Here is a 27,220-nt window from a genome sequence, read left to right as displayed (position 1 = left end):
GCAGCAGCAGCAGCATACCAAGGTCACAGGACAAAAATCTCTGAAACTGACCAAGCCCCATAGCAACTGTTGCCCTGAGCCTCCAGACCTAAACTGGCCAGTTCCCGGATCCCATATTAGGTAAAAGAAATATCCATCCTATTATCCATGCCATAGCATCCTAACCAATGCCACCATTCCAGTAGGAATTTCCCTGTCTTGAGGCTATAAAAATTGGGTACTAGCATTGGAGAAGGAAATGGCAACCCACTCCAGTATTCTTGCCTGGAGAATCCCAGGGACAGAGGAGCCTAGTGGGCTGCCATCTATGGGGTCGCACAATCAGACATGACTGAAGCGACTTAGCAGCAGCAGCAGCTTGCCAAAGGGTTCAGCTCTCCCTTGAGCCGGCCTGCTGTTCAGTGTCTCCCACTCAATTAAATTGCATTTTCCTCCCGTTCTGCCTCATGTCTGGAAATTCTTTTCCAACCTGCATATGGACCACGATACCTACCTTACAGGTACCGCTGAGGATACAGGGGTCACAGCAAGTGAAAAGTGATGGGCGAGGAGCTCTGCGGGAATTGGCTGCCACCTCCAGCTCACCTTCTGGAATCTGCTCAAAGCTCAGAAATTGAGCCAGTGTGAACAACAGATCAGGATTGAGGACGCTGCAGTCTCAACTCACGACGGTTGCTGGTTTTCTATCAGCAGAGTGGGTAAACTCCTCTCCGTCACATAAGCCTGCTCACCTACACCCATGACCAGGAAATGGGCATTCTACGGAGAATCAGGCAGCTTTGCTCACCTTACCACAGTGATTCCTCAAGCGCGCTGCACACTGGATTCACCTGGAGAGCTTTGATCCTCACAATGTCCAGGCCTACCCAAGACCAATTAAGACAGAACATCTGCAGGTGGTGTCGAGGCATCAGTATTTTTTCAAAGAACGCCCCCAGGTGAGACTACTATACAAAAGAGTTTGGGAACCTCTTTCTGGCTTTCCCTGTAGTCCCCCGGAGGGCACCTTTCAGCTCTTGGTTCTAAAGGATGTCCAATTTCACAATGGGAGTCAGAGTCCAGGACGCTGAACTTAAGTCTCTGCGCCTCCCTCCAGGCAGCCTGTTAACCAGACCCCTCGCCTTACATCCAGCTAGGAGGTGGGGCTGCAAGTGAGCTGAGGGCACCTGGCGGCAGGGAGGTGAGCACAGAGCAGCCCTTCCCAAACTAGGTGATCGGCAGGGTCACAGAAAAAGAGATCTCAATGTCAGATACAATTGGCCAGTTCTGGGTCCACTGAAGATAAGCAGGTTTTTTCATTGCAGGACCTCTCAGACCCTTTCAGTTGGAGTGTGACTATGAGTCTGCCCAAGAGGACTGTCTCCCCTCTCATGGAAACCTTCAATTTCTCAGAGCATTTCAAGAACTGCTGTTTCAAGGAAGATACTCTGAGGAACCTAGAGCAATCTTGGGGGTAGGACTGGGGTTCTGTCCCCTGGGGGACATTTGACAATGACTGGAAATGGTTGTCTCAGCTGGGGGTCAGGTGGCTATTACTGGCATCTAGTGGGTCGAGGCCAGGGCTGCTGCTAAATACCCTTTAATACACAGGGCAGCCCAAGACGAGGAGTTATCCAGCCCACTGTTGCCAGTAGCCCCGCTGAAAAGTCCTGGCCTTGAGCCCCACAGCCCATCCCCCACTCTATGGCTTCATCAATGCTAGGTGATGAGAGAGCAAGACAGACAGGAGAAAGAGGAGGGAAACAAAGAAGGAAAAAGGGAGGAAACAAAAGAGAAAAACAGATGATAAAGGAGGCTGAGGAAGGAGGAGACAGGAGAAAAAAAAAGAAAAAGAAACCAGATTCATAACTGCCAAAACTTGGAGGTAGCCAAGCCGTCCTTCAGTGGGTGAATGGATAAACACACTGCGGTACATTCAGACAACAGAACAGCATCCAGCATTAAAAGAAATGAGCGCTCAAGCCATGAAAAGACACGGAGGAGCCTTAAACGCTGCTGCTGAAGTGCCTGCCTACTGTACGATCCCAACTATATGACATTCTGGAAAAGGCAAAACCATGGGGAACCGTAAAAAAGATCAGTGGTTGCCAGGGGTGAGAGGTAGGGAAAGATGAATGAGCAAAGCACAAAGGCGTTGTAAGGCAGTGACTATGCTCTGTGTTTTCATGGTAGATACGTGTCATTACACACTTTACCCAAACCCACAGAATGTATGACACCCAGCGTGAACCCCAATGTAAGCCATGGCTTTGGGTGATAGGTGTGGGTCAATGGAGGTTCATCAGTTGCAACCAGAGTACCCTCTGGGGGAGCGGAGGGGAGGTTGATAGTCAGGGAGGCTGTGGGGGGTGTGGAGGAGGGGACGTATGGGAATTCTCTGTACATTTTGCTGTGACCCTGTGCTGTGCTCAGTCAGGTCCAACTCTTTGTGACCCCGTGGACTATAGCCCACCAGGCTCCTCTGTCTATGGGATTCTCCAGGCAAGAATACTGAAGTGGATAGCTTTTCCTTCCCCAGGGGATCCTCCTGACCGAGGGCTCAAACCAGGGTCTCCTGCATTGCAGGTAGATTCTTTACCAGCTGAGCTACCAGGGAGCCTGCAAGTGCTCAAAACAAGGGGAAAAAAAAAAAAAAAAACCATAAAAACCGCAAAAGAATGCAGATGGTCAGGCCCCAGCCTCCTCAGGTCTTTATTACTTCTCTGAATCGACCAGGCTGCTCATTCTGCTCTTGCACTGGGCACCAGCTGGTAGGGGCAGGCCAGGCGCCCATGGGGAAGGTGGGCGTTATGTGGTGGGGGTGCCCCAGCCGGGTGCCTCTGTGCGCCTGGGGAGGGGGGGAGCCTCAGACCCTGCTGGGCTTCTTGGGGTCCTTGCTTTTGGCCGGCATGAAGGCGTACAGCTCCTCGATGAGCATCTCCATCCGGGCGGTGACCTCGGTCACCGTGTCGATGACCAGCTTCTGCTGCAGCTTCAGCTTGTTGTTCTCCCACAGCGCCTTGTTCTCCTCCTGGAAGAGCCTGTGCTCCTCGCGCAGCGCGTGCAGGGCCCGGTTCTCCTCCTGCAGGAGCCGGTTCTCGTCGCGGAGGACCTGCAGGCTCTGGTTCTCCTCCCGCAGGGCCTGCAGCGCTTGGTTCATCTCCCGCAGCAGCTCCAGGGACTGGCTGCCGTCGGGCAGGCCCGGGACCCCCTTGCCCACCTCCTCCCCGGACTGCGCGGACAGGGTGCTCACCATCTCCCTCAGGGCCCGGAGGGTCTTGGAGTCGTCCGGTGGGGCCGGGAGGCCCTTGGGCTCCTCGAAGGGGGAGGGGAGGCCGGGCCCCGGGTCCGGCAGCAGCCCGTGGGGCTCCTCGTGGGGCGAGGAGATAGGCTTGATCTCCTCGGTCGAGGCGGTCTTCTCGTCGGGCTGGGCCCAGTAGGCCTTCCTCTGCTCTAGCAGCTGCTGCAGGGCCCGGTTCTCCTCGCGGAGGAGCTGCAGGGTGTTGTTCTCCCGGCCGCGGTGCGCCTGCAGCGCCGGCTCCTTCTTCATCGCCTCCACGGACGCGGCGTTGTCCTTGTGCAGCAGCGGCGAGGAGGCCCGGCTGTCGTCGCGGCCCAGCGCGGCCTGGTGCTCCTCCCAGAAGACCTGCAGGATCTTGTTCTCCTTGCGGAGCATGCGGTTCTCATCGCGCAGCGCCCTGTTCTCCTCGCGCAGCGTCTTGTTCTCCTGCAGCAGGCACTCCTTGGCCAGCCTCTTGTGGTGCAGCTTGTGGTGGAAGGACGAGGACGGGGAGAAGTAGGGCGACTGCAGCCGGCAGTTCTCGCTCACCCAGCGCCCGTCCTGGAACACGAACATCTCGTCGCTGAGCTGCACCCGCGGCGGGTTGTAATCCAGCTCCAGGTCCGCCTGCGACGTGGGGCGCTCCATGGGGTCCAGGGGCACCGACGAGAAGCGGTTGAGTGGGTAGGAGTGCTGGCTGACCACCCGACGGCTCAGCCTGGGCAGGGCGGCCTGCCGGGCACAGCGAGGGGTGGGGTACAAGTTGTGGAGCCTCAGGAAGGGCTCAGCTGTGCCCCTCTGCGGGAAAGAACAGGGAAGCCCAGGGTTAGCAAAGAGAGGCTGACTGCACCCGAGGCCGGCTGGCCATGTAAGAGGCCCGAGACCCCATAAGAAACCCCGTCTGGGAGTCCACCAGCCACCACGGGTGCTTTTGCGCTTGGCCCGGTTATTCGTGGCGGCTCTATTCTATGGTGGTGGTGGTGGTTTAGTCGCTCAGTTGGATCTGACTCTTGCGACCCCATGGACTACAGCCTGCCAGGTTCCTCTGTCTATGGGATTCTCCAGGCAAGAATACTGGAGTGGGTTGCCATTCCCTTCTCCAGATTCTATTCTATAATGTCCCAGCAGATACAGAATTAGCTAATACTGAACCAGGACTCAGGGCAGACACACAGCGTTAGGTTCCTGCCGACCTCCAGCGGGCCACATTTTCCTCAACTGATCAATAGGCAACTTTTTCTTCTGTTCAAAGACACCTTATTTAAAATGCATTTTGATTCATTAACCTTGAACTTGGGGCCAACAGCACTGTAACTCCTACGGGAAGGAAGCTTCCCTAACACATGTGTTTTCTCCGTAAGGGATATCACTGCCTTCTTGTGGTTTAAGGAGGACTAGACAGCAATTCAGCAGTATGCTTGAGGGTCACTTTAGACAGTGAGATCACCAACAAAGAGCACAAGAGTGTGAAAACAGTGACACGAAACAAACTGTGGAAAGGACACTTTTATAGTCAGCTGAAACAAGAAGGCGCCTAAACTGGAGACGTGTGCATCAGGTAACTCAAATCATTCACCCTTCTGTGAGTGTCCATGATAAACCAAGAAAGTGCCACAAGTATTGATCTGGAGGTTGCAAACTAGTTTCAATGAAAAAAAAATTAGGTAAATTCACAAACATGAAATCTGTGAGTAATAAGGATCAGCAATATAGCATGGAGGTTTTAAAGGCATTAATGTTGGGAGTCAACCACCTCTGAGTCCTGACCCGATTGTCTGATCAGTTACAAGAATATGGACAAATTATGTGAGTTATCATGCTTTCAAACTGGAGGAACTGCAAATACTGCCTTGCTGCATAGAAATACTTTAGACTTAAAAGATGATGTATGGAAGCACGAAGCTGGGGCTCTCGCATACTTCTGTCATCCTACAAGAAGAATAAACATCATTCTCCTGCCACCCCAGGGGGACCCACAACTGGCATCCCCCTAACAGTCACTCAGATCATCCAAGACGCCAGTGCCATTGCTAAGCCCCACTTCTCCCTGGCCCTATTCGGGCTCGTCCTTCACTCTTCCCTACCCCTGAGTCTGTCCTCTTAGCAGCTCCTTAAACACCGACACACACAGTGCGAGGCTCAAAACAGAGTCCTGCTGATAATTTTGGAAAGGAAAGGCACCACCACAGTCGTGTCACTGACCGTGGGAGCTGAACATGTAGTGAAAACATCAAAGGACGCCAAGGGATTCATAAGGAGGAGGGTAGCCATGCACCTCGAAACCACCCCATAAAAAGAGGATCGGAGTCACAGAGCTTACCTCCAACAAGCCAGGAGCGGCCGCACTTTTCAATACAGAGTCATCTCAGTGCGTTTTAAATGCAGATTTTGGAGCCTCTGCTTACAAGCCTGATTCATACATTCAGTCATCCATCTGTGTTTCTAACCAGCTCCCTTGGGCGATTCTGGCTTCCAGTGGTCAGAACTGCTCTGAGGGTTGTAGTGTTAGGCGCTCAGTCGGGGCCAACTCTTTGCAACCCCATGGACTGTAGCCCACCAGGCTCCTCTGTCCATGGAGTTCTCTGAGGGTTACACCAGGGCTAAACTAGGCCCAGAGTTCAAGACGGGGATCACGCAGATGCTTTAGCATGAAACTAGAGAACTCGCTCACCTTCTCCGAGACCCAGATTTTCACTAGCACAAAAGAGAGTCAGACTCTGTGATCTTAAAAGCACCTTCCAACACTGAAAGTCAGCAAATGGTACCTGTAAAATGGAAATAATACCATGTGCTCTGCTTAGTTCACAGCACCATTACAAGGACTGAAAAGAGATAATGAATGCAAAAGTGTTTTTAAAACTGCCAGGTGCCATAGAAATGTAAGGTATTGTTATTGAGAAAAGGAGATTTCACTAATGGGGGAATTCTGAGATGATTCATAAAGCAATGAACAGGTGGGATGCCTCCTGGAGAAGAGGTAACAATTGCAGCAATGAATTTAAATAAAAATAAGATCACGGGAGCTGCTTCTAAATACACCAAAAGCATTTCATCCAAGTACATCGCAATGCTCTCCAAATATTAATTTCTCATTTCTTAGGTTATTTTCACAGTTTTACAGATAGAGAAGATAGAAAACAAGTCAGGTTATTTGTATTATATATATAAGCATATATAGAGATATATAATTTGTACAGTGTATAAAGTTGGTTAGACCTAAAGAGCTAGATAAATAGAAGGCACAGTTCTATGCTATTAACTTTGCAATAAGCACATGGCGTTAACTTTGTAAGGATGTGCTTAATCTTCCAGAGAGCAAGGGTGCAGGGACATTCCGTGATCAGCACATTATTTACTTTAAGTAAATCCAGCCTCAGTAGTTTTCATCTTTCTCAACTGGAGAAGCATACTGGCTCTTGGGGCTGACCTGTGATCCACATGAATCCCACTGTGAAGAGCCCAGACCATTTCTTGTAAATTGAAGGTGGCTTGATCCCAGAGTGCTAAGGAGTCAGAGGTCATCTTCATCCTCCAAGGGTGAGGCAATAGAGGGCTCCATCTCAGTAGTAACATCCTGCTCTCAAGGATGTTATTATGGAAAATGTAGTTTTAGTCAATGATTTATATTCCCATCATGAGAAAGAAAGGGAAGTTTTGTGCTAGACCCTGGGCTAAGTGATCCATCCACTGAATTCATTTAATCCTCACAACACTGATTTAGTAAGGTGTTACTATTATTCCCGTTTTACAGATGGATAGACTGAAACTCAGAGAAGTTAAATAACCAGCACAAGTTCCACTTACTCAGTCACAAACCCAGTTCTGGCTCCCTGAGCTTATTTATGTGAAGCACACATATAGGAAATCTCCATGAATTTAGCAAAGGGCTTTCAGTACTCGGGGACTTTTTATTATGGAAAAGAGAGAGGATAGTTTCGGACATCTCCGTGTAGCCATGGCCCAGCTTCAGCAGTTATCAAATCAAGGCCACACTTGTTTCATCTGTAACATCTTCCAGTTTCAGAACCACTCTTCTGCCACTGGGTTATTTCAAAGCACAGACATTGTGTTGTTTTATCCATAAATAAGTCAATGTGCATTTTTTAAACAAAACCACAATACCATTATCTTCCCTTTAAAATTTAACAGTGATCCCTTAATGTCAACAAATACTGATTCAAATTTTCCCAACTGTCTCATTTCTTGTTTATGATTGATTTTTATCAGAAAGATACTCTTTTTGATCCAACTGAACAACCAAAGAGAAATCACTGGTGCTTTATACCAATTCACAGTATCCTTTATGGCCTTAAAATTATCCTACTTAGTCAGCTGCCTGTATTTTACATCCACATCCTGAACTGGGTAGCCAAGGGATTTCCAACTATCCTCTCAACATAAAGGCCCTAAATAGAAAACTTAACACATGGTGGCAGATCCCTAGTAGTGGACAGTCTGGGTATTTGGGCCCTTGTCCTTATGCATGCCATTGCGTGGCCTCAGTCACATCCTCTCACCCTGTGACCTTGGTCTTCACTTCTGTGTCATGGAAAGGTCAGTGGCATTATCTCTAAACACCCTCTTGTCTAACTTTCTCTGGTGCAAGGGATCTAAGTTTGTAAACTGGCATTGCCATGACCCCAGCAGTCCTCTTTTATCAACCTGGCTTACACTGAGTCCTCTGCCTTACGTGGCCAGCACTTCCCAAGCAGACCCTGTGCTCTGTTTCATGCCTGGTAACCAAATCCAGAAAACACTGATGGCCTAATAGGTCTCCTTTACCTTCTTAACCAAGAGAACAAACCCTCCTCTTATGACTAAGTCTTTCTATTCTTCCTCTTCTCCCACACAGGACCCAGAAGGTGGCTAAGTCTAGCATCGTTTCATGGCCTAGTTTCTTAGATAAAAGACTTATTTTAAAAATGTGATAGTCGTGTATTTATTTTAATGGGCATTAGGAAAATATACCTATTTTTATCAAACCCACAATGCTATGGATAGGGTTAGGATAAGCCAAAATAGAGCAACTTCTGTTCTCTTTCTGAAAATGAGAGGATGTAAAGAAAAACAGCAAATATACAGGCATTTCAGATATACCAGGAATCATGTTTAAACTCTGGGAAGATGCTGAACCAAGACAAATTCTTTCTTTCCCATATTTCCCTGATTCCAATCAGACCTAACTGGACCTAGTCCACAAAGGAAAGCTCTTCCTTGGCCTCGTGCAAACTCCTCACCCTAATCAGTTCCTACTTTAAACATTCTTGCACCAAATCTTCCTCCACATTTATGTCAATGAATCAACTAACACACTGGGCATTTGTTCTCAGACCTGCCCTCAGGGAACTTCCAGTCAATTTGGAAATCAATGCATTAGCACCAACTATTTCTCGGTGTAAAGCCATTAATTCTCATAGGGGCACAGAGGACGGGACATCATAAAACTAAACAGAGTCCCGGCTCTGTGCTGTAAGTTCATGGTCTTTACAGAATCACTTGACTTCTCTGCCTCAGTTCCCGTATCTAGAAAATGTGGGCGCTAGCAGGCCATGGGGTCGCTAAGAGTCGGACACGACTGAGCGAGTTCCCTTTCACTTTTCACTTTCATGCATTGGAGAAGGACATGGCAACCCACTCCAGTGTTCTTGCCTGGAGAATCCCAGGGACGGGGAGCCTGGTGGGCTGCTGTCTATGGGGTCGCACAGAGTCAGACACGACTGAAGCGACTTAGCAGCAGCAGCAGCAGGATTCAGAGACACCCTCTATGTTTGCGCAAGCTGTACAATGTCCAGCTCTACAGGATGCCAGTCACAACTGGTGTTGCAGTGCATACCCTGCGCAACCATCTGCAGCCACTTCACTAACATCTGCCCTATTTGTTTCTGAGGTTTTGTTGCAGAGTTCAAAAATAAAGGAGACTATGTGGCATCTTCTTTGTTTATAGGGAGCTCCAGACATGCAAGAATGGTGACTGTGCATTCAGAGGAGAGGTCGCTTAGCATTTCCTTCAATTGTATGGAATAAGGTGAAGGAAGTAACACAGAATGACTACTAAGTGATGAAGCGCTAACTGATTTCCATATTCATACGTAACATCTTACTGAAAAGAGCTACCACGGGTCTACTGAAGCTCACGTAGCCAGCAAAGATTTAAAACCAGGATATCTGACTCCCAACTGCATGCTCACTCTAGCTCTTCACAATGCTCCGATGTTTTATTCTGCATGTGTTACGCTTTCATTACTTTGCAGTGGTTTCCATACGTCCTGTCCCATCTTCTCCCCAGATGAATAAATTGTAATTCTCTTAGCACAGTCAACTGCCCCTCACTCTTTTGACATCCCTAGTTCTGGAAATCAGAGCAACATGTTTCACATACAGTGGCGGTATAAAGAGTCCTTGCCAATGTACTCATCCACCAAAGTGCACTGAAGGGTGAGGAGGCGATATTAGGTTGAACTACACAACACTGTTGCAGAAGACGATGGCACCCCCTTCCAGTACTCTCGCCTGGAAACTCCCACGGGCGGAGGAGCCTGGCGGGCTGCAGTCCACGGGGTCGCGAAGAGTTGGACACGACTTCACTTTCACTTTTCACTTTCATGCATTGGAGAAGGCAATGGCAGCCCACCCCAGTACTCTTGCCTGGAAACTCCCATGGGCGGAGGAGCCTGATCGGCTGCAGTCCATGCGGTCACTAAGAGTCGGACACGACTGAGCGACTTCACTTTCACTTTTCACTTTCATGCATTGGAGAAGGACATGGCAACCCACTCCAGTGTCCTTGCCTGGAGAATCCCAGGGACGGGGGAGCCTGGTGGGCTGCCGTCTATGGGGTCGCACAGAGTCGGACACGACTGAAGCGACTTAGCAGCAGCACACAATACTGTTACATCATACTATTTTGGGCTCTCCAAAGAGATGATCTCGTTTGCCGTGATATTTTCAGTCTGCTTGGTACAGCCATATCCACATTTCAATCCACATTTTAAATTGCAGAGCAGTTGCATCACGGGGCTTCCACCCACGTCCACTTATGTAGCCCTTAAAAGAAGCTGCCCTCTGCACACAAGCTTGCTGGTTGTCCATGTCACCATCTTGAACTTATAATCCGATGAGGGTAGAGGCCTCAAATTCCCAATAGCTTTGGGCTTAAAAGTCCCATCTTTGGCAGCTCCTGTGAAAGTCATTTAGCTTCTCTGAAAGTCACCTCAGTGGCTGTGTCTACTGCCAGGGGTTACTGTGAGAGGCCAAGAAAGTGGTTACTAAGGTGTCATCAAGACCAAACAGAGGGCCAATTCTCCTGGTAAAGCTTAACCATTCCTGGCCTAAAACACTAGAGCAAATCCTAACTGTCTTTATGAAAGATCGTGACAAAAAGTGAGCATCTGAAAGCACTCAAGCTACTTGAGGTACCAAATCCCAGACCCCCTTAGCTGACATCTGAAGCCAGCTCCTCAGTAGGTCTCCTCAACCAGTGGTATCACAGGCTTGGTTTCATGGGCCAAACTAATCTGCCCCTTGGGGTCACTGAGCCCTGAACCAGAGGTCTGGGCCAATTAAAAGCCCCTGGAACACCCCTCAAAGTTCTCCTCAGCCTTGGAGGTGGGGTCTCTGGCAGCATGACCCAAACCCCCAGCACAGCCTGGCCCGGTTTCCAAGAAAGAAAGGACAGTTTCTTCCTTGACATGTAGGACATGCCCTCATAAGTGGGAGAGGAGAAGCGGGGGGCTTCTTCATGGAAGAACGGGATACAGGAAGGAAGCAGGAGGGGAGACGAGTGGCCGTGGCTTTGTTAGGAAGGTGACCCAGAGACGCTGCCCTCGGGAGCAAAGTGCTCCCAGCTGTGACCTAAGGAAGGTGCATCAGTGCTAAGGACGCAGGAAGGGCCCTGGGTACCGAGAGCTCCCGCTCAGATGCCTGAATCCCACCTGTGCCTGAGCTCCATCCTCAGCATCAGCCCTGGGCCTCCCTGGTGGCTCAGACGGTAAAGAATCTGCCTGCAATGCAGGAGACCCTGGTTCCATCCCTGGGTCCGGAAGATCCCCTGGAGAAGGGAATGGCAGCCCACTCCAGTAGTCTTGCCCGGACAATCCCATGGACAGAGGAGCCTGGCGGGCTACAGTCCGTGGGGTTGCCGAGTAGCAAACGTGACTGAGCGACTAACACTTTCACTCTTCACTCTTCATCCTTCTCCCCAGCATCCGTTTTTAAAATACACGTGGTACTGGAAGGAAAGTGTATGAAATAACCAACTGCATGCTTCGGTCAGATCACCAGCCTTTTGTGTGGCAAATGGAGCCCACACAGGAGGGATGGTGGCTATAAACGGGGGTAGGGCTAAGGGCAGAGGGGAGGTAATAAGACCAAAGCATCTTTCTGAAGCTAAGGGGTATCTAAGGAGTAGGACCTTCGGGGATGGAGCTTTTGAGGTTGCTGGCCTCCCATCTGAAGCGTTGGAGAACAGAACTGGACAGTGACTTGCCAGTTTAGTTGCCAGGCACTGAGATTCTCTGCACTTCCACAGACCAGAAGAGATGTCCAAATGCCCTCAGCAGACTCCCAGTCTGTTGACCAAGTTTTTTTAAAGCCCTGCTTTTGCCAGCATTACTGAGGGTTATGGTCAGAGAATATTCAGCCCTCTGGGGTTACGTTTCAAGCCTGGGGAAGCTGAGACCCAGAATATGCTGGAAGGAAAGGCAGCTGCTGCTGCTGCTGCTACTGCTGCTAAGTCACTTCAGTCGTGTCCAACTCTGTGCAACCCCATAGATGGCAGCCCACCAGGCTCCTCTGTCCCTAGGATTCTCCAGATCTGCCACTAATTTTCAGACCAGGTGACAAGGCTGAGTATCACGATCATATGCTTAAATCAACTCCGCTCCCAAGTGCCATGAGAAAGTCAATGTTGGTTTTAATAAACGCTAACAGATAAGAGGATAATTTGCAGGTCAATGTAATTGATTTTGATAGAATCCTAATACTAACAGCAAAGAGGCTAAAGATGTCCTCTCTCATCGTATGTGGTAGTTTTAGCTAATTGTTTAACACAGAATCTTCCGAAATCCTCCTAACACTTTTTCAAACTGGCAGAGCTACAGGCATTGTCGGCCACAGATTCCATAGCTTCTAAAGAACAAACCCAAACAAAGGGGATTGAAAATAGGCAACAGAGAGGGACAAGGCGGGGCCCTGGAGGGGTGATGGGACCCTATTCTGACCTGGTGAGGAGCCTTCATTAACAATCTCGCAGGAAACAGTGCCTTTATGAGATTCACAGAGAGCCCTCACTGGGAAAATGGGAGTGCTGGGGAGAACCGGTACGTACAAAAGGAATGGGGGGGCGGGTGGCGGGGGCAAGGGAGGTGGGGGGTGGGCAAGGGAGGTGGGGGGGCGGCGTGCAGAGAACTTGGGAAGGAAGTAACTAGGGAAGGCTGGCAAGTTAATGCGCTGGAGAGAAACAGATTAGAAAACACAAATATTTACTGTGAGGAAGGAAAACTGGAAATCAATAAGACCCGAAAAGACCTAAGGGTGATAACAAATAGAGAATCACAGACATTCGCAATGCAAATGAGAAGCGTTCAGGCAGGGCTGGGAGCTGAGGGGGTGCAGAGGCACTTTCTGGAGACACAGAGCTGCTCCTGCAATTTCTTCTCAAAACAAATGGACTCAGTCTCAGAACCAGAATGGAGCAGAATGTGGCAGATTCGTGCAGGGGCTTGGCAGTTAAGATGGGGGGGTGGGGAGGCACCCTGTCCTAAAAGCCAGGCAAGAAGCAGGCGGCATGTGCCCAGCTTGTGGCAGAGGACATGGGCACTGACCTGGCTTCAAGCCTCTAACTCCAGCTCCGCCATTACTAGTGGACTTGCTGAGGTTCCCAGTTCCCGGTTCTTTGCAATCTCTCCCTCGCTCTGCATGGCCCAGGGCCCCGATGTGACCAATCCAGTGCGCAGTCACTCTCCTTTCTTCCCCGTGTGACCCAGATCAACCCTTCCCCTGCCACCAGCCGTCAGCCTCTCCTTTGGGGAGGTCCAGTCGGCACACTGGTCCCTCTCACAGCCCGCTCAGATCATCTAAACGCACAGGTGCCCCTCTATCCCCAGAGAGAAGGAAATGGCAACCCACTCCAGTACTCTTGCCTGGAGAATCCCATGGACAGAGGAGCCTGGCGGGGCCACAGTCCACGGGGTGGCAAAGAGTCGGGCACGACTGAGCGACTGAGCACGCTTCCCCCAGAGTGTGCCCAGCGCATCCTGGCAGGGGTCTGGAACCTGACTCAGGACTTGTGCGCCTCCAGAGTACCCTGGATGCTCATCTGCCCGTGTGTGGCACAGGCAGCAGGTTGAACTCTAATTTCATGCCTCCAAGACCCCACTGGGGAGTCAACCCTCTTCCCACACATCCCTGGACAGAGCTTTCAGATCGTTACCTCTGCGTTGGATTCCTCCACCCTACATTTCAGCCCCTCTGGTTGCACCGCCATGATCTTCCCCCAGGGCCTTAGGTGACTCTGGAGAAGCAAGGCTGCCCCCTTTGTGACATAGCAGCAGAAACAATCCAATCAGGAGGACCCCTCCCGGGAAACGGCTGCTTAGCAGAAGGAGAACTGAGAATGTCCAGCCTGTCGCCCGTGCGCTGGCCTCCATTCTGACCCCCCCAGGCTCATCCCCCTTACGCTCTGTCCCTGGTACACGGCAGGCCCTAATTCTCCTGACCCCTCCACAGGAGCCCAGACCGCTCGGTCCATGTCCCAGGTGTATGGGTTCGGGCCTGTGCCCTTGATCCCAAGTCTCAGTTCTAATCCTCTACCCAGAAGTCCAGAGTAGTGCACAATGTGGGTGTGTGCTAAGTCGCTTCAGTCGTGTCCGACTCTGCAACCCTCTGGACTGTAGCCCGTTAGGCTCCTCTGTCCGTGGGATTCTCCAGGCAAGAATTCTGGAGTGGGTTGCCATTTCCTCCTCCAGGGGATCTTCCCCACCCAGGGATCGAACCCGGGTCTCTTGCGTCTTTTGCATTGGCAGGCGGTTTCTTTACCACTAGTGCCCCCTGGTGGTAAAGAAGCTCCAAACGCTCTAATTTTGAAAAGATTGTCACAGAAACTTCTAGTGGTCGGGCTAGATGGTCTTACCAGATCAATGAACCCACCCTCTCATCTGACCGGAAACCCAAGACTCCAAGTGACTAAGTGGACTGCCCCTGGCACACAGCTGGCTGGCAGCTGACCTTCAGCTAGAATCTGAGGCCCTGGCTACCACTGACCTGCAGTATCTTGCTAGAGCTTGGAAAGAGGGGGATTATTCTGGCCAAAACTGAGAGGTTACAGCCTTCAGTGTTCATCCCTACCTGAGGTAGAACCACATTGATGGGAATTTCTAGGCTTTCAGATCTGGTATCTCTTTTTCTTGTAAAATTTGGCCTCGAGTGCTGTGGAAAAGAGAAAATAGGCAGATTTCTGTTTTCCAGCCCATTGTCTGAGCCTCAGCTGCTCAACTGCGAAACAGGACTTCCTACTATTCACTTCTCCCCTCCTGTTAATTATGTACCTTACGAGAATGTGAAGATGGTATCTGATAAGATGCTTCATCAATCTCTGAACAGAAATTAAGACAGGTCTATATAGTTGATGACAAAGCCTTCTGAAAGTCTTTAGCTACTAGCTTTCCTAAGATTACTATTTCTAGCTCAAGGAAAAAGCCATACCAACGTTAGGTGCCAGGTATAGGTCCTGTGCAGAAGTTGGTCACCAAAACACTCAGAACATTCCAGAGGTGACATCACAAAACAATACGGTCTTTTTCAAGGCTCATGGTCTCTCTCTGAGCATCACAGGTGGGAATGAGGGGCCTGCTGGCCAGGCATCTGGTTGTGTCCACGTGGCCGGTCAGGGTCGGTGTGACACACAATAGCCCAGACACTGGACCCCTGTTTGGTCATCCTGGCTGACATTTGCAGCTCCACTGCCAGGCTGGACTGAGACCCCTTTCCTCTCTCCAGAGGTGGCATCTTCTACTCGGATTCCTCAAGAAGCAAGAAACCCAAATGGAACTCTTCCCAGACCAAGAGAAAAACAAATGGAGTCTGAGATGTTTTCTGACACCAACGCATTCTTCAATTCTCTGACGCCCATTGGAGGTCCTTCAATTCAATTCTGACACACCCTACCTGGCGTGAATGCCGGGTCCCCCAAGTTAAAGGGCTCAGTCCCCACAGAACTGCCCCCACCTCAGATGCCAGTCAAGGGTCTTGGGCCGCTGTTGCACGCGTGCCGAGTCACTTCAGTCCGGTCTGACTCTGTGTGACCCTACGGGCTCTAAGCCTGCCAGGCTCCTCTGTCCCCGGGGGAAATCCCAGCTCTAGCCTGGGATTCTCCAGACGAGAATACTGGAGTGGGTTGCCATGCCCTCCTCCAGGGGATCTTCCCGACCCAAGGATCGAACCCGCATCTCTTATGTCTCATGTATTGGCAGGTGGGTTCTTTACCACTAGCGCCACCTGGGAGGCCCCTCAGGCTACCAGTCTCACACTCAGGCTCACGCTTAGTTGCTCAGTCGTGTCCGACTCTTTGCCGCCCCATGGACTGTATAGCCCGCCAGGCACCTCTGTCCATGGAATTCTCTGCAAGAAACTGGACCATCAAAAAAAAAGAAAGAAACCGGACCACCAGTACTTCAACTAACCAGCTATACATCAGGGGTTTCCACAACCCAATCCTTAATTTCGATCATTGGCTAGAAAAGCTCAAAGAGCTTAGGAAAACACTTTACTTACAATTACAGGGCTTTTTGAAAAATAAAAGATACAGCTCAGGAAAAGCCAAATGGAAGAGATGTTTAAGGCAACGTATGAGGGGAAAGGAGGTGGAGCTTCCAAACTCATCAGGGCAAACCACACTTTCAGCATCTCCCTGCATTTCCCCAACCCGGAAGCTCTCCAAACCCTGTCATTTAGAGGTTTTTATGGAGGTTTCATTACATGGTCATGATTGATTATTTCACTGGCCTTTGAAAACTGAATAATAAAAATACTGTCACTCAAGAAATCTCTAAAGTTTTAGTTACTCTGTGCCAGGAACTGGGGACCAAGACCAGATAAATATTTTTATTAGATCCCATGTAGCAACTGTTGACACCTGGGCTGCATGAAATGAGCAGTCTAGTCTCCTGGCCTCCATTCTGTCAAATCATTGGTCCCTGGAGGCTGTCAGTGGGAACACTCTTACGTATTTCAAGTCTCCTGTTAGGCAGGAAGCTCCAAACCCATGTTATTATACCACACACAGCGAAGGGAATGATGCATCAGGGCCACCAAGACAGCCCACCGAAAGCTCCCACCCCTTAGTCACACACAAGCCTCGCTTTAAGAAAATCCAGTGTACAAAAAAATCAAAGACATACATATGCAAAAACCAAGAGGGTAGTTAATCTCATTATCATTATCAAAGAATGTTTTATTTTCAATGAGAATTTCTCCCAGGGTTTCTTCTTTTAACTTGTATTTTATTTTTTATTTGTGGTTACAAACACAACAAACACACATATAACAACATATATATAACAAACATAAAACATTAAATTTTCTATCTTAAATATTTTCAAGCAAACAGCCCAGGAGTGTCAAAAATATCCATATTGCTGTGCAATGGAGCGATGGAATCTTTTCATCTTGCAAAAGTGAACTTCTAGGACTTCCTCCCGCTCCTGCCTCCCCTCAACCCTTAGAAACCATCTCTACTTTCTACTTCTATGATTTTGTCGGGGGCGGGGGGCGGGGGGCGGGTGGGAAGAGCAGACAACATGTAGGATCTTAGTTCCCCAACCAGGATTGAAATTCCCCTGCAGTGGAAGTGAGGCGTCCTAACCACTGAGCTGCTAGGGAAGTCCCTATTACTGTGCTTTCAATTACTTGAGGTACCTTATGTAACTGGAATCTTGCAGTATTTGTCCTTTTGTGACTGGCTTATTTAATTTAACACAATGCCTTCCAGACACCTCTGTTTGGGAACATGTGACAGGATCTCCCTTTTTTAAGCAACATAATGTATCTTCGGGTTCATGTATCACATTTCCCTTATCCGTTCATTAGCTGATGAATATCTGGGATTTCCCCCCTCCTGACTATCGTGAATAATGCTGCAATGAACACAAGGGTGTAAATGTCTCTTTGAGAGTCTGCTTTTATTTCTTCTGGATATAAGCCCAGAAGTAGGATTGCTGGATCATACATAATTTAATTTTTAATTTTTTAAGGAACTTCCATACTGGTTTCCACTGCAGCTACACCATCACTTCCCCCAGCAGTGCAGTGAAGTGAAAGTCACTTGGTCATGTCCGACTCTTTGCCACCCCATGGATCTTCCCAACCCAGGGATCAAACCCAGGTCTCCCGCATCGCAGGAGGATTCTTTACCAGCTGAGCCACCAGGGAAGCCTAAGAACACTGGAATGGTTAGCCAGCAGATCTTCCCAACCCAAGAATCGAACCAAGATCTCCTGCATTGCAGGTGGATTCTTTACCAGCTGAGCTACTGTGCAGAAGGGTTCCCCAATTTTCCACACCCTCATCAACACTGGCTCTTTTCTGTTTCTCCAAGTGTTTCTGTAAGTGATTAATTTTCACAACGCCTGAAAACACAAGTCAGTTTTCCCTTATACACACGCCTCACGGAAGGACCTTCATATCCACATTAGAAGCTGAGCTGGGAAGACTAAACAGAGAGGGAGATGTATGCGTCTCCTAGAGCCGCCCAAACGAAGGACCGTGAACCGAATGGCTTACAACCACAAACATGCATTGTATCCCATTCTGGGAGACTCATTATCCACTGTTATCTGATCAAAGCCCCTTCCCACCTAGTCCTAGGAGGGAAGGAAGGAAAGCAAATAGGCACATGGGCTGACCTGCCACATTAGCGTGAAAAGAACTTCTTTTACTGAACCCAAACAAAAAGTGCTGATAAGAGTAAAGAAGGCTGCAAGATAGCAAGGTCATGGCCACTGGCCACTGTGGATCTGGGTACAGATCTGGGGGCCCAGAAAGAGTTATTTACCTTGCATCTTAGTCAGCTCTGTCTGCTATCACATCCACAGACTGGATGACCTAATGACTGACAATTACTTCATATAGTTTTTGAGACTGGGAAGTTCAGAATTCAGGTGCTGGCAGGTTCGGTTCCTGATAAGGCCCGATTCCAGGTTTGCAGGTGGCCACCTTCTCACTATGTCATCACGTGGAGGAGAGAGAGAAAAAGAGAGAAAGACAGAGTGTGTGTGTGTGTGTGTGTGTGTGTGTGTGTGTGTGTGTGTTCTGGTCTCTCTCTTTTATAAGCACACTAATCCCATCCTTAATACTTCATCCAAACCTAATTACCTTCCAAAGGCCAAACCCTGAAATACCATCACACTGTGGATGAGGGCTTCAAAATATGAATTTTGGAGGGATGCAGATACTCAGTCTGTATCGCTATGTGACCAGGGCAAGTGATCCCACATCTCAGAAGCCCTGTTTCCTCATCTCCGAAATGAGGAAATTACATTTAATTTGAGAGTACCGATGCAAAGAAGCTGACAGTAAGCTGTCAATAATCATTGTTTTGGCACCTTCATAGAAAATTATCTTGCTCCCTTTGACTTATAATCTCAAAGCAGCTGACAGCCAACTGGTGCTGCTGTTAAAACCTGCTCAACACTACAGCTTGTCTGGGGGCTTGTTTCTTTGCTTGCTTGATTTGCCTTTTGTTTTTGAAGGAAGAGCATTTTGAGCTGGGCATCCTGGTACCCACATCTGCCGCTGCCCATGATGGGTCCCTTCCTCGGCAGGAGACACGCATCCATAACCCAGTACTGAAAAGCTTCCTTGAGACTGTGCTCCATGTGCCTTGTTATTACTCGGATTAACACCCTCATCCATCATCCACGTGCCGTGAGCATCCGCAACGGGTGGGCGCACAGAACGCGGAGGTAGACCTGCCTCGGGGGTTTCTAATCTAAGCAGACAAAGCAGAGAGCAAGCGCGCACACTGGCTTCGCACGTCTGCAACTTGCCTGCTGATGAATCGCAGGGGGAAATTCAACAAGCAGGAGGGTCCATAGAGAGCACGGGGCCCCCGTGCTTCCTCCAGGGAGCCACAGAAACTGCAGCTCTTGGCCCAGGAGTCAGAGGTGCACGTGGGGTATGTGCTGACCTTCCTCTCCTTCTCATTTGTCGGGGAAGAGATGAGGCGTTGCATGGGTGAAGTGAATTACATGACGCCTGTCCTCTCCAAACTGCACGATGTGCTGGGGAAGGTCCGTTATTTTCGCTGCAGAGGGTAGACTCCGCTGGTGGCTCAGCAGTAAAGAATCTGCCTGCCAACGTAGGAGACACAGGTTCACAAACAGACATCTCTCCAAAGAAGACATACGGATGGCTAACAAACACATGAAAAGATGCTCAACATCACTCATTATCAGAGAAATGCAAATCAAAACCACAGTGAGGTACCACCTCACGATCCAAAAGTCTGCAAGCAATAAATGCTGGAGAGGGTGTGGAGAAAAGGGAACCCTCTTACACTGTTGGTGTGAATGCAAACGAGTACAGCCACTATGGAGAACAGTGTGGAGATTCCTTAAAAAACTGGAAATAGAACTGCCATACAACCCAGCAATCCCACTGCTGGGCATACACACCGAGGAAACCAGAACTGAAAGAGACACGTGTACCCCAATGCTCATTGCAGCACTGTTTATAATAGCCAGGACATGGAAGCAACCTAGATGTCCATCAGCAGATGAATGGATAAGAAAGCTGTGGTACATATACACAATGGAGTATTACTCAGCCATTAAAAAGAATACATCTGAATCAGTTCTAATGAGGTGGATGAAACTGGAGCCGATTATACAGAGTGAAGTAAGCCAGAAAGAAAAACACCAATACAGTATACTAACACATATATATGGAATTTAGAAAGATGGCAACAATAACCGTGCATGCGAGACAGCAAAAGAGACACAGATGTATAGAACAGGCTTTTGGACTCTGTGGGAGAAGGTGAGGGTGGGATGATTTGAGAGAATGGCATTGAAACATGTATATTATCATATGTGAAACAGATCACCAGTCCAGGTTCGATGCATGAGACAAGGTGCTCAGAGCTGGTGCACTGGGATGACCCAGAGGGATGGGATGGGGAGGGAGGTGGGAGGGGGGTTCAGGATGGGGAACATATGTACACCCATGGCTGATTCATGTCAGTGTATGGCAAAACCACTACAATATTGTAACGTAATTAGCCTCCAATTAAAATAAATAAATTAAAAAAAAAAAAAGGAGATACGAGTTCAGTCCCTGGGTCGGGAAGATCCCCTGGAGAAGGGAATGAATTACCCCCTCCAGTATTCTTGCCTGGAGGATCCCATGGACAGAGGAGCCTGGCAGGCTACAGTCCTTGGGGTCGCAGAGAGTCAGATACAACTGAGTGACTAACATTTTCACTTTCGAAAGTAATTTATGCAATTCTGTACATTTCAGTCTAAGCAAAATTTTGAAATCATCAAATGAGTTAAATGTGCAGCCCCTGCAACTAAGTATCCATTAGTCATTCCCTAACGATGATAAAATGTTTACCAAACAGCATGTGATCTCTAAATTGGGCCAAATGAATTGATTATAGTGTCTCTTCAAGAAGTAACAAAGGCTCTGTTTGCTCTGCTTCCTCAGTGAGTTTTAATGTGTTCAGGCCTCTGAAACAGGGGTCTGAGATGGGGCTGGCAGCACCATAAGGAAGGACAGCCTCTAAAGGTGACCGTGTCAGAGAAACCCCCGCCTTCTCACTGGGTAATTGAAAAAGCGAAGTCAGCACCTACCCAAGACCCCTTTTCCACTCCGAGCTGGCGCTGTGACCTCCGCCACTTACTTTTGCTAAGCCTCAGTTTCTTTGTGATAGAATAGGTGTGATAGTCCTTAAAATCTGGAGTTGTGGGGAGGGCCAAACTGCTATAATGTAGGGGACGAAAGACTTCAGAACAGCGGTGGGTAGGCTCACCCACGATAGTGACAGGTAACTATGTGGTGATTGACAAGTTCGGGTGGCTGAAACTAATGCAATATTGTAAGCCAACTGAACTTCAAGAATAAATTAAATAAATAAAAATAAAAGTTTTTGAAAGTTACAATTCTGAGGGAGTAAAGAAAAACTTTGGTATAATGGATACAAAGTTTCAGTTCTGCAGGATGGAGAGTGTTCTAGAAATGAATGGTGGTGATGGTTGTATAACAGTATGAATGCTCTCAAAGCCAATGAACTGCACACTTAAAATGATTAAGATGCTACATTAGAAGTTATGTGTATTTCACCACGATTGAAAAATATAAAATAATTCACAAAAAAGTTCAGATGAACTGAAATCAATTTTTGAAACAAAAAATGCAGCTTTATTTCTTGATTTTTACCTTCTACTTCAGCAAATGGCAGAAGATATTGCTCTGTCCATTTATAATTCAATGACTTCCAGATTTATGCTGATAATTTAGGATGTGAACATTCAACTTCATATACACCCTGCCCTCTTTCACCTTCCCTCTTCCCTATCAGAATAGCATTCCTCTTCTATCCTCTGTCCCCAGAGGAATCAGTTGAAGAGTATCTCCCATGAAATCATTATTAATAATTATTATTCATTATTAATATAATCATGGACATGAGTTTGAGCAAGCTCTGGGAGTTGGTGATGGACAGGGAAGTCTGACGTGCTGCAGTCCATGGGGTCGCAGTCAGACACGACTGAGTGACTGAACTGAAGGAATGGTTTGCTGTCATGAAATAAGGTGGGTATGAGTGCCCTGTGCAGTGTCTGGCATGCAGTATGTGTCTATTAATAAAGTTCAGTCATATCTGATCACTGTTTATAAACCAGAGTTTCCATCAGGTTAAATGCCCTGAGTGCCCCTACTGCCCCAAGACAAACACTGGATACTAAATATTCTTCAGATCTTCTCACAAATTTGACCCAGACTATTTTGAACATGGTACCAGGGAATATGAACATTGCTAATCTATAGTCAGTGGACTACAAAATCTTTTCATAGTAAATCCCACCAAAAATATACTTCCAGTGCAAACCCCTAAAGGTATATTTCTTAATTTATAAATTTGATGCTTTTTCTTACATATTATTAAGGCATGCATGTGATAAAACACACTTAAAATTGAAATTTTACAGGATAAACAAAGGAAATAACTTTTATAAGAATGCTATTTTATCTTATTCATTAAAAACAAAATAATTTTTGTTCCCACAAAAAATTAGATAGTAATATTTTTATTGAGCACAGTGTAAATTTTTTTTAACGTGGTTCCTTCTTAAAATCTTGGTTTAACATAGTAAGCCAAAAGTCAGATTCTAAGTTCAGTTTACTTTTGTTTTTGGACTTAATGACTGTCCTCAATGAAAAGCGTACCTCACAATGGTCTGCTGATCCAAATGGAAAAACATTTACAGTATTGACAGCAATTTCTAAATAGCAATATTTAGTATTCAGTCCTATCCCCAAATAATGCAAAGTTTATTGCTAAAATTTGCATCCCAAATGTTCACTGAATGAGGTTTTACTCAAAAAAAAAAAAAGCTCTAAACTCTCTTATTTATTCTTAAAACACTGTCACTTCCACGAAGGCAAAAACTGTTTCTTAATCTTTTTTGAAAAAATGGCTCCTATCACATAGTTAACAACCACTTGTCACCACAAGAAAAGGTTAGCAAATTTAGAACACTGTTCTTCTGTGAAAAAGAGACAACTGCAAAATCTCTGAGACGCAAGTGATTTTTATCATCACTCTCCATCTTGCTACAAAATAACTGCAAAGATCCTGGCATTTTGTACATCTCTCCCACTTGTAAAAATCAGGTCAATTGCATCCATGATATCATCTAGCTCATTGTGCATGTCTTGGGTTTGATTGCTTTGCTGTGATACTTTGACTGTGAATCACCACCCAGTGAATAAACTACATGAGTGATGCTATCCCTGTACACTCACCCCTCATCTTCTTCATATTCTAAAGCAGATGCTCCATCAAATGTTATTTTAAACAATTGTTCCATCAGAACAATATTTCTAGTAAAGTTATTTACAGCTGCGATGACATCTTGTCTGACTTGTCATCCTATAACTGGTTCACAAAATAATAGCTCTTTGTATGTTTTATGAAGGAGAAGCTGTATCTGTACTTCACTCAGCTGTATAACAAACACTACTTGATTTGTTTCAATACTAGTTTCTTCAAAGTTTTCTCTGCATCTATCAGCAGTTTTGCTGGCTAAGGAATGAATATTCATTTCATTCAGTCATTCAGAAAGGATTTATTGAGCACATGCTCTGAGTCAGTCTCTGTCCTAGGTGCTGAAAAAGTAAGGCACAAAATTAAGTTCTCACGGAGCTGTACGCCTGTGCAGGAAAACAGATGGTAAGCAAAAAAAAAAAAAAAAAAAACCAAGTACATGTCAGGGTAAGCACTCCAAAGAAAAGTTCAGCAGGATATTGGGATAGCAAGTGGCAGAGTGAGCCTTTTCAGATGATGAGGAAGACTTCCTTAAGAAGGTGACATCTGAGCAAGGGCATTGTGGGTAAGCCATGGAGTGTCTGGAAGAAGAGCAGTTGGCAGAGGGGCAGCAGGGGCAAAGGCCCTGGCGTAGGAGCCCGACTGGTGTGGCTGAACCTAAAGGTCTGTGTGCCTCAAGCCAGTGAGTGCAGGAAGACAAGAGGGCCAGAGGTCAGAGGGTTTTTTTCCCCAACCAGGATAGGAAGCCCCTGGAGGGTGCTTAGCAGTGTAGCAAGATCTGACTTAGGTTTTAAAAGATTTCTGTGGCCACCCATGGAGTATAGACTGTAATGTGGCAAGGTAGCAACAGGGGACCAATTTCAGTTGTCCAAAAAAGAGATGATACAGGTCATGATAAGAGGGTAAGAAAATCGTAAGAGTCCAAATAAATACAGAATATTTATTAAATATTAAATCACAGAATTCTGTGATACCAAAGCAAAGAGACCTGCTGATGGGTTTGGATATAAGCCAAGGGAGAAAGGAGCTAGGGCTTTTAATCTAAGCACTGGGGGAAATACGGCGGTAATTTACAAGGGGGAAGAAGACTGGGGGTGGGATAAGGAGTGGAGATTAAGAATTCATGCTTAGACATGCTAAGTTGAAGAAGATTACATTCAAGGGAAGGTGTCAAGAAACCAGCCACTTATAAGAGTCTGGAGTTACAAGAGAGGCATTTGGAATGGAAATATAAATTTGAAACTTGTCAGTGTGTAAATGGTATTAAAAGCCTTGTCACTATATTTTCTCGAGTATTATTTCAGCTGTATTTATTGCAGTGGGAAGAACAAGTATTTCCTCCAGCAGTATGCCTCTTCTATTTTTTTCATGACCAAGTAAGAAACCTCAAAAGATGCTTTTAAGCACTTTCCATTATACTAATTAAAAATTTTTAAGATGTTACATTGAATAGGACATTATTTTAAATCAATATAAAAAAGATGGTAGACATGTTTACTGTCTGTTTTTCCTATCTTGTTGGCTTTATACCCTTATTAGATAGTATTCCAAGACATACCATAGTTCAGGTGAAGGTCATCGTTAGTAATAGTGGGTATAAATTTGTATTTGTGCTACTACCCAGTAACTTCACTAAAAGAGTTGAGGCCACCATGGTGTCGTTTAGAGGTGGTTGGATAAATAAACTATGATATATCCAGATACTTTATATTATATATTATTTAGTTCTGAATGCACATTGTTGTTGTCTAATCACTCAGTCATGTCTGACTCTGTGTGAGCCCAGGGACTGTAGCCCACCAGGCGCCTCTGTCCATGGGATTTCCGAGGCAAGAATACCACAGTGGGTGCAAGCACCAGAAAGAAATGAGCAATCCAGTCATGAAAAGATATGGAGGAAGCTTAAATGCATATTACTAAGTGAAAGAAGCCAATTTAAAAGGCTATGTACCATATGATTCCAAGCATACGGTATTCTGGAAAAGCAAATCTTTGTAGATAGCAAAAAATACCAGTACTTATCAGTGGGCACGAGGTATAAGAGATGACTAGATGGAGCACAGAGGATTTTTAGAACAATGAAAATATTAATACTCTGCATGATACAGTAATGATAAGCATATATCATTATACATGTGTCCAAACCCATAGATTGTACAACAGCAAGAATGACCCTTAAACTATGGGCTTTAAGTAATTATGATGGGTCTGCATAGGTTCATCAGTTCTAACAGACACACCACTCCACCAGGGGATGTTGCTAGGGGTGGGGCTGTACATATGTGAGGGCAAAGGTCATAGGGGAAATCTTTGTCTCTTCTCCCTAATTTTCCTCTGAGCCTGCATTGCTCAGTTGCTCAGTCGTGTTTGACTCTTTGCAACCCCATGAACTGCTGCACGCCAGGGTTCCCTGTTCTTCACTATCTCCCAGAGCTTGCTCAAACTCATGTCCATTGAGTCAGTGATGCCCTCCAACCATCTCATCCTTTGTCGCCCCCTTCTCCTCCTGCCCTCGATATTTCCCAGCATCAGGGTCTTTTCTAATGAGACAACTTGCATCAGGTGGTCAAAGCATTGGAGCTTCAGCTTCAGCTTTAGCATCAGTCCTTCCACAGAATGTTAAACGGACTCTTAAACTGCTACCCCAAAAAATGTCTTAATGAAAATAATTCAAATTAAAAACGGTATCTCGTTCTAGAAGTGGGACTGTCACTGCCACTTCTTGTGCACTTATTCTTGCCTTATTCTTGCCTTCTACCCACGATCACTGCGGATATCGTCTTATGCCACGTGTTCATTTGCAGGTGAGTGATTTACGGGAGACTAGACCACATCATCCGCAAGCCCACTCTCCCTGACGCACGAGAACCGCCGTCCACCATCCACCCTCACCCCATAACCGCCTGGGAAAGTCCAGCTTTCTCTCAGGACACTTCCCTTCTCCGATGAGAATGTGACACTGGATGTTTTTCCAAGAAGCAAAGATACCAATCGCTGAGACGAGCCTCCCTGAGGGTAAAGGAACCATCTCCAAGCCCCTAAGAGGAAGTGATGGCTTCATGCCTCCCCAGTCACTGCAGCACTGCCTCCTGTACTAGACTGGGGGAACCGGATTTCTCTCTGGTCCTTCCACCGTCAGCCCGGTCTGGGCTCTCTCAGGCACCTTTAAAGCAGCAGTAGCTCTTTCAGAACAGGAGAGCTGACTTGGAAAGTCAAGTTTTCTAGTGATTCCTATACCTTTCAGGGTCCCAGCAGAAAGCAGGCGACCCCCAAAATGTAAGGTAAGTTCAGAATGACTTCAGGGCGTCCCTGGTGTCTCAGTTGGTAAAGAATCTACCTGTGATGTGGCAGACCTCGGTTCCATCCCTGGGTTGGGAAGATCCCCTGGAGAAAGGAATGGCAACCCACTCCAGTATTCCTTTCTGGAGAATTCCATGGACAGAGGAGCCTGGCAGGCTACAGTCCATGGGGTCGCAAAGAGTTGGACCTGACTGAGCAACTTTCACTTTTTCAGAATGACCTAATGTTTGCAAGATGGTGGGCAGGGTGTAGGGACACCCTAAGGCACCGTGCAGTCCCTTTGGGCTGCTCATGGGCCAAGGCTCCCAGCCCAAGGCCCAAGGAGGTGAGGGGAGGGAGTGGCTATGAGAACATAGAAGAGAGTGCGGAAGACTGCCACTGGGAGAGGAGCAGTACCTTCAACTCAGGCCACAGCCAGCCCAAGGAGATGCCGCGGCAGAGTCAGGAGAAAGGGTGCCCACCTACACCACCTTCCTGCCTCCCGTCTCCTGTCCCACTGATCAAATCCAGACAGCAAGAGAGCTCCTTGATGGAGTTGGCATCCTGGAGCAAAGAGAAGGGCAGAGCCTGGACCTAAGGAACACACAGGATAACCCACGTGATTCCCAAATGGAAGGAAC

At 47.4% G+C, this 27,220-nt stretch overlaps 1 protein-coding gene across 4 annotated transcripts in view; it reads right to left on the bottom strand.

Moving 5' to 3' along the window:
- Positions 1-2,672: 2,672 nt before the first annotated feature.
- The window catches only part of CBY2 (chibby family member 2), a 116,170-nt gene continuing 91,622 nt past the window's right edge, over positions 2,673-27,220 (bottom strand). The window contains exons 1-3 of one of the 4 annotated variants that reach the window (XM_070292532.1): positions 14,960-15,034; positions 14,603-14,683; positions 2,673-4,057 (exon numbers count right to left, since the gene is read on the bottom strand). In XM_070292532.1, the coding sequence (XP_070148633.1) occupies positions 2,846-4,057; positions 14,603-14,683; positions 14,960-15,034 (1,368 nt within the window). In that variant the 3' untranslated portion in view covers positions 2,673-2,845. Of the gene's footprint in view, positions 4,058-13,688; positions 13,743-14,602; positions 14,684-14,959; positions 15,035-27,220 lie in introns of those variants that run through there. The other 3 variants (XM_069602105.1, XM_069602106.1, XM_069602107.1) reach the window with 3 other exon arrangements.

The sequence above is a fragment of the Ovis canadensis genome, chromosome 10 (genome assembly GCF_042477335.2).
Source record: "Ovis canadensis isolate MfBH-ARS-UI-01 breed Bighorn chromosome 10, ARS-UI_OviCan_v2, whole genome shotgun sequence".
Taxonomy (NCBI): domain Eukaryota; kingdom Metazoa; phylum Chordata; class Mammalia; order Artiodactyla; family Bovidae; genus Ovis; species Ovis canadensis.
The sequence above is the reverse complement of the archived record's forward strand: the minus strand, read 5'-3'. Positions and strand labels throughout refer to the sequence as shown.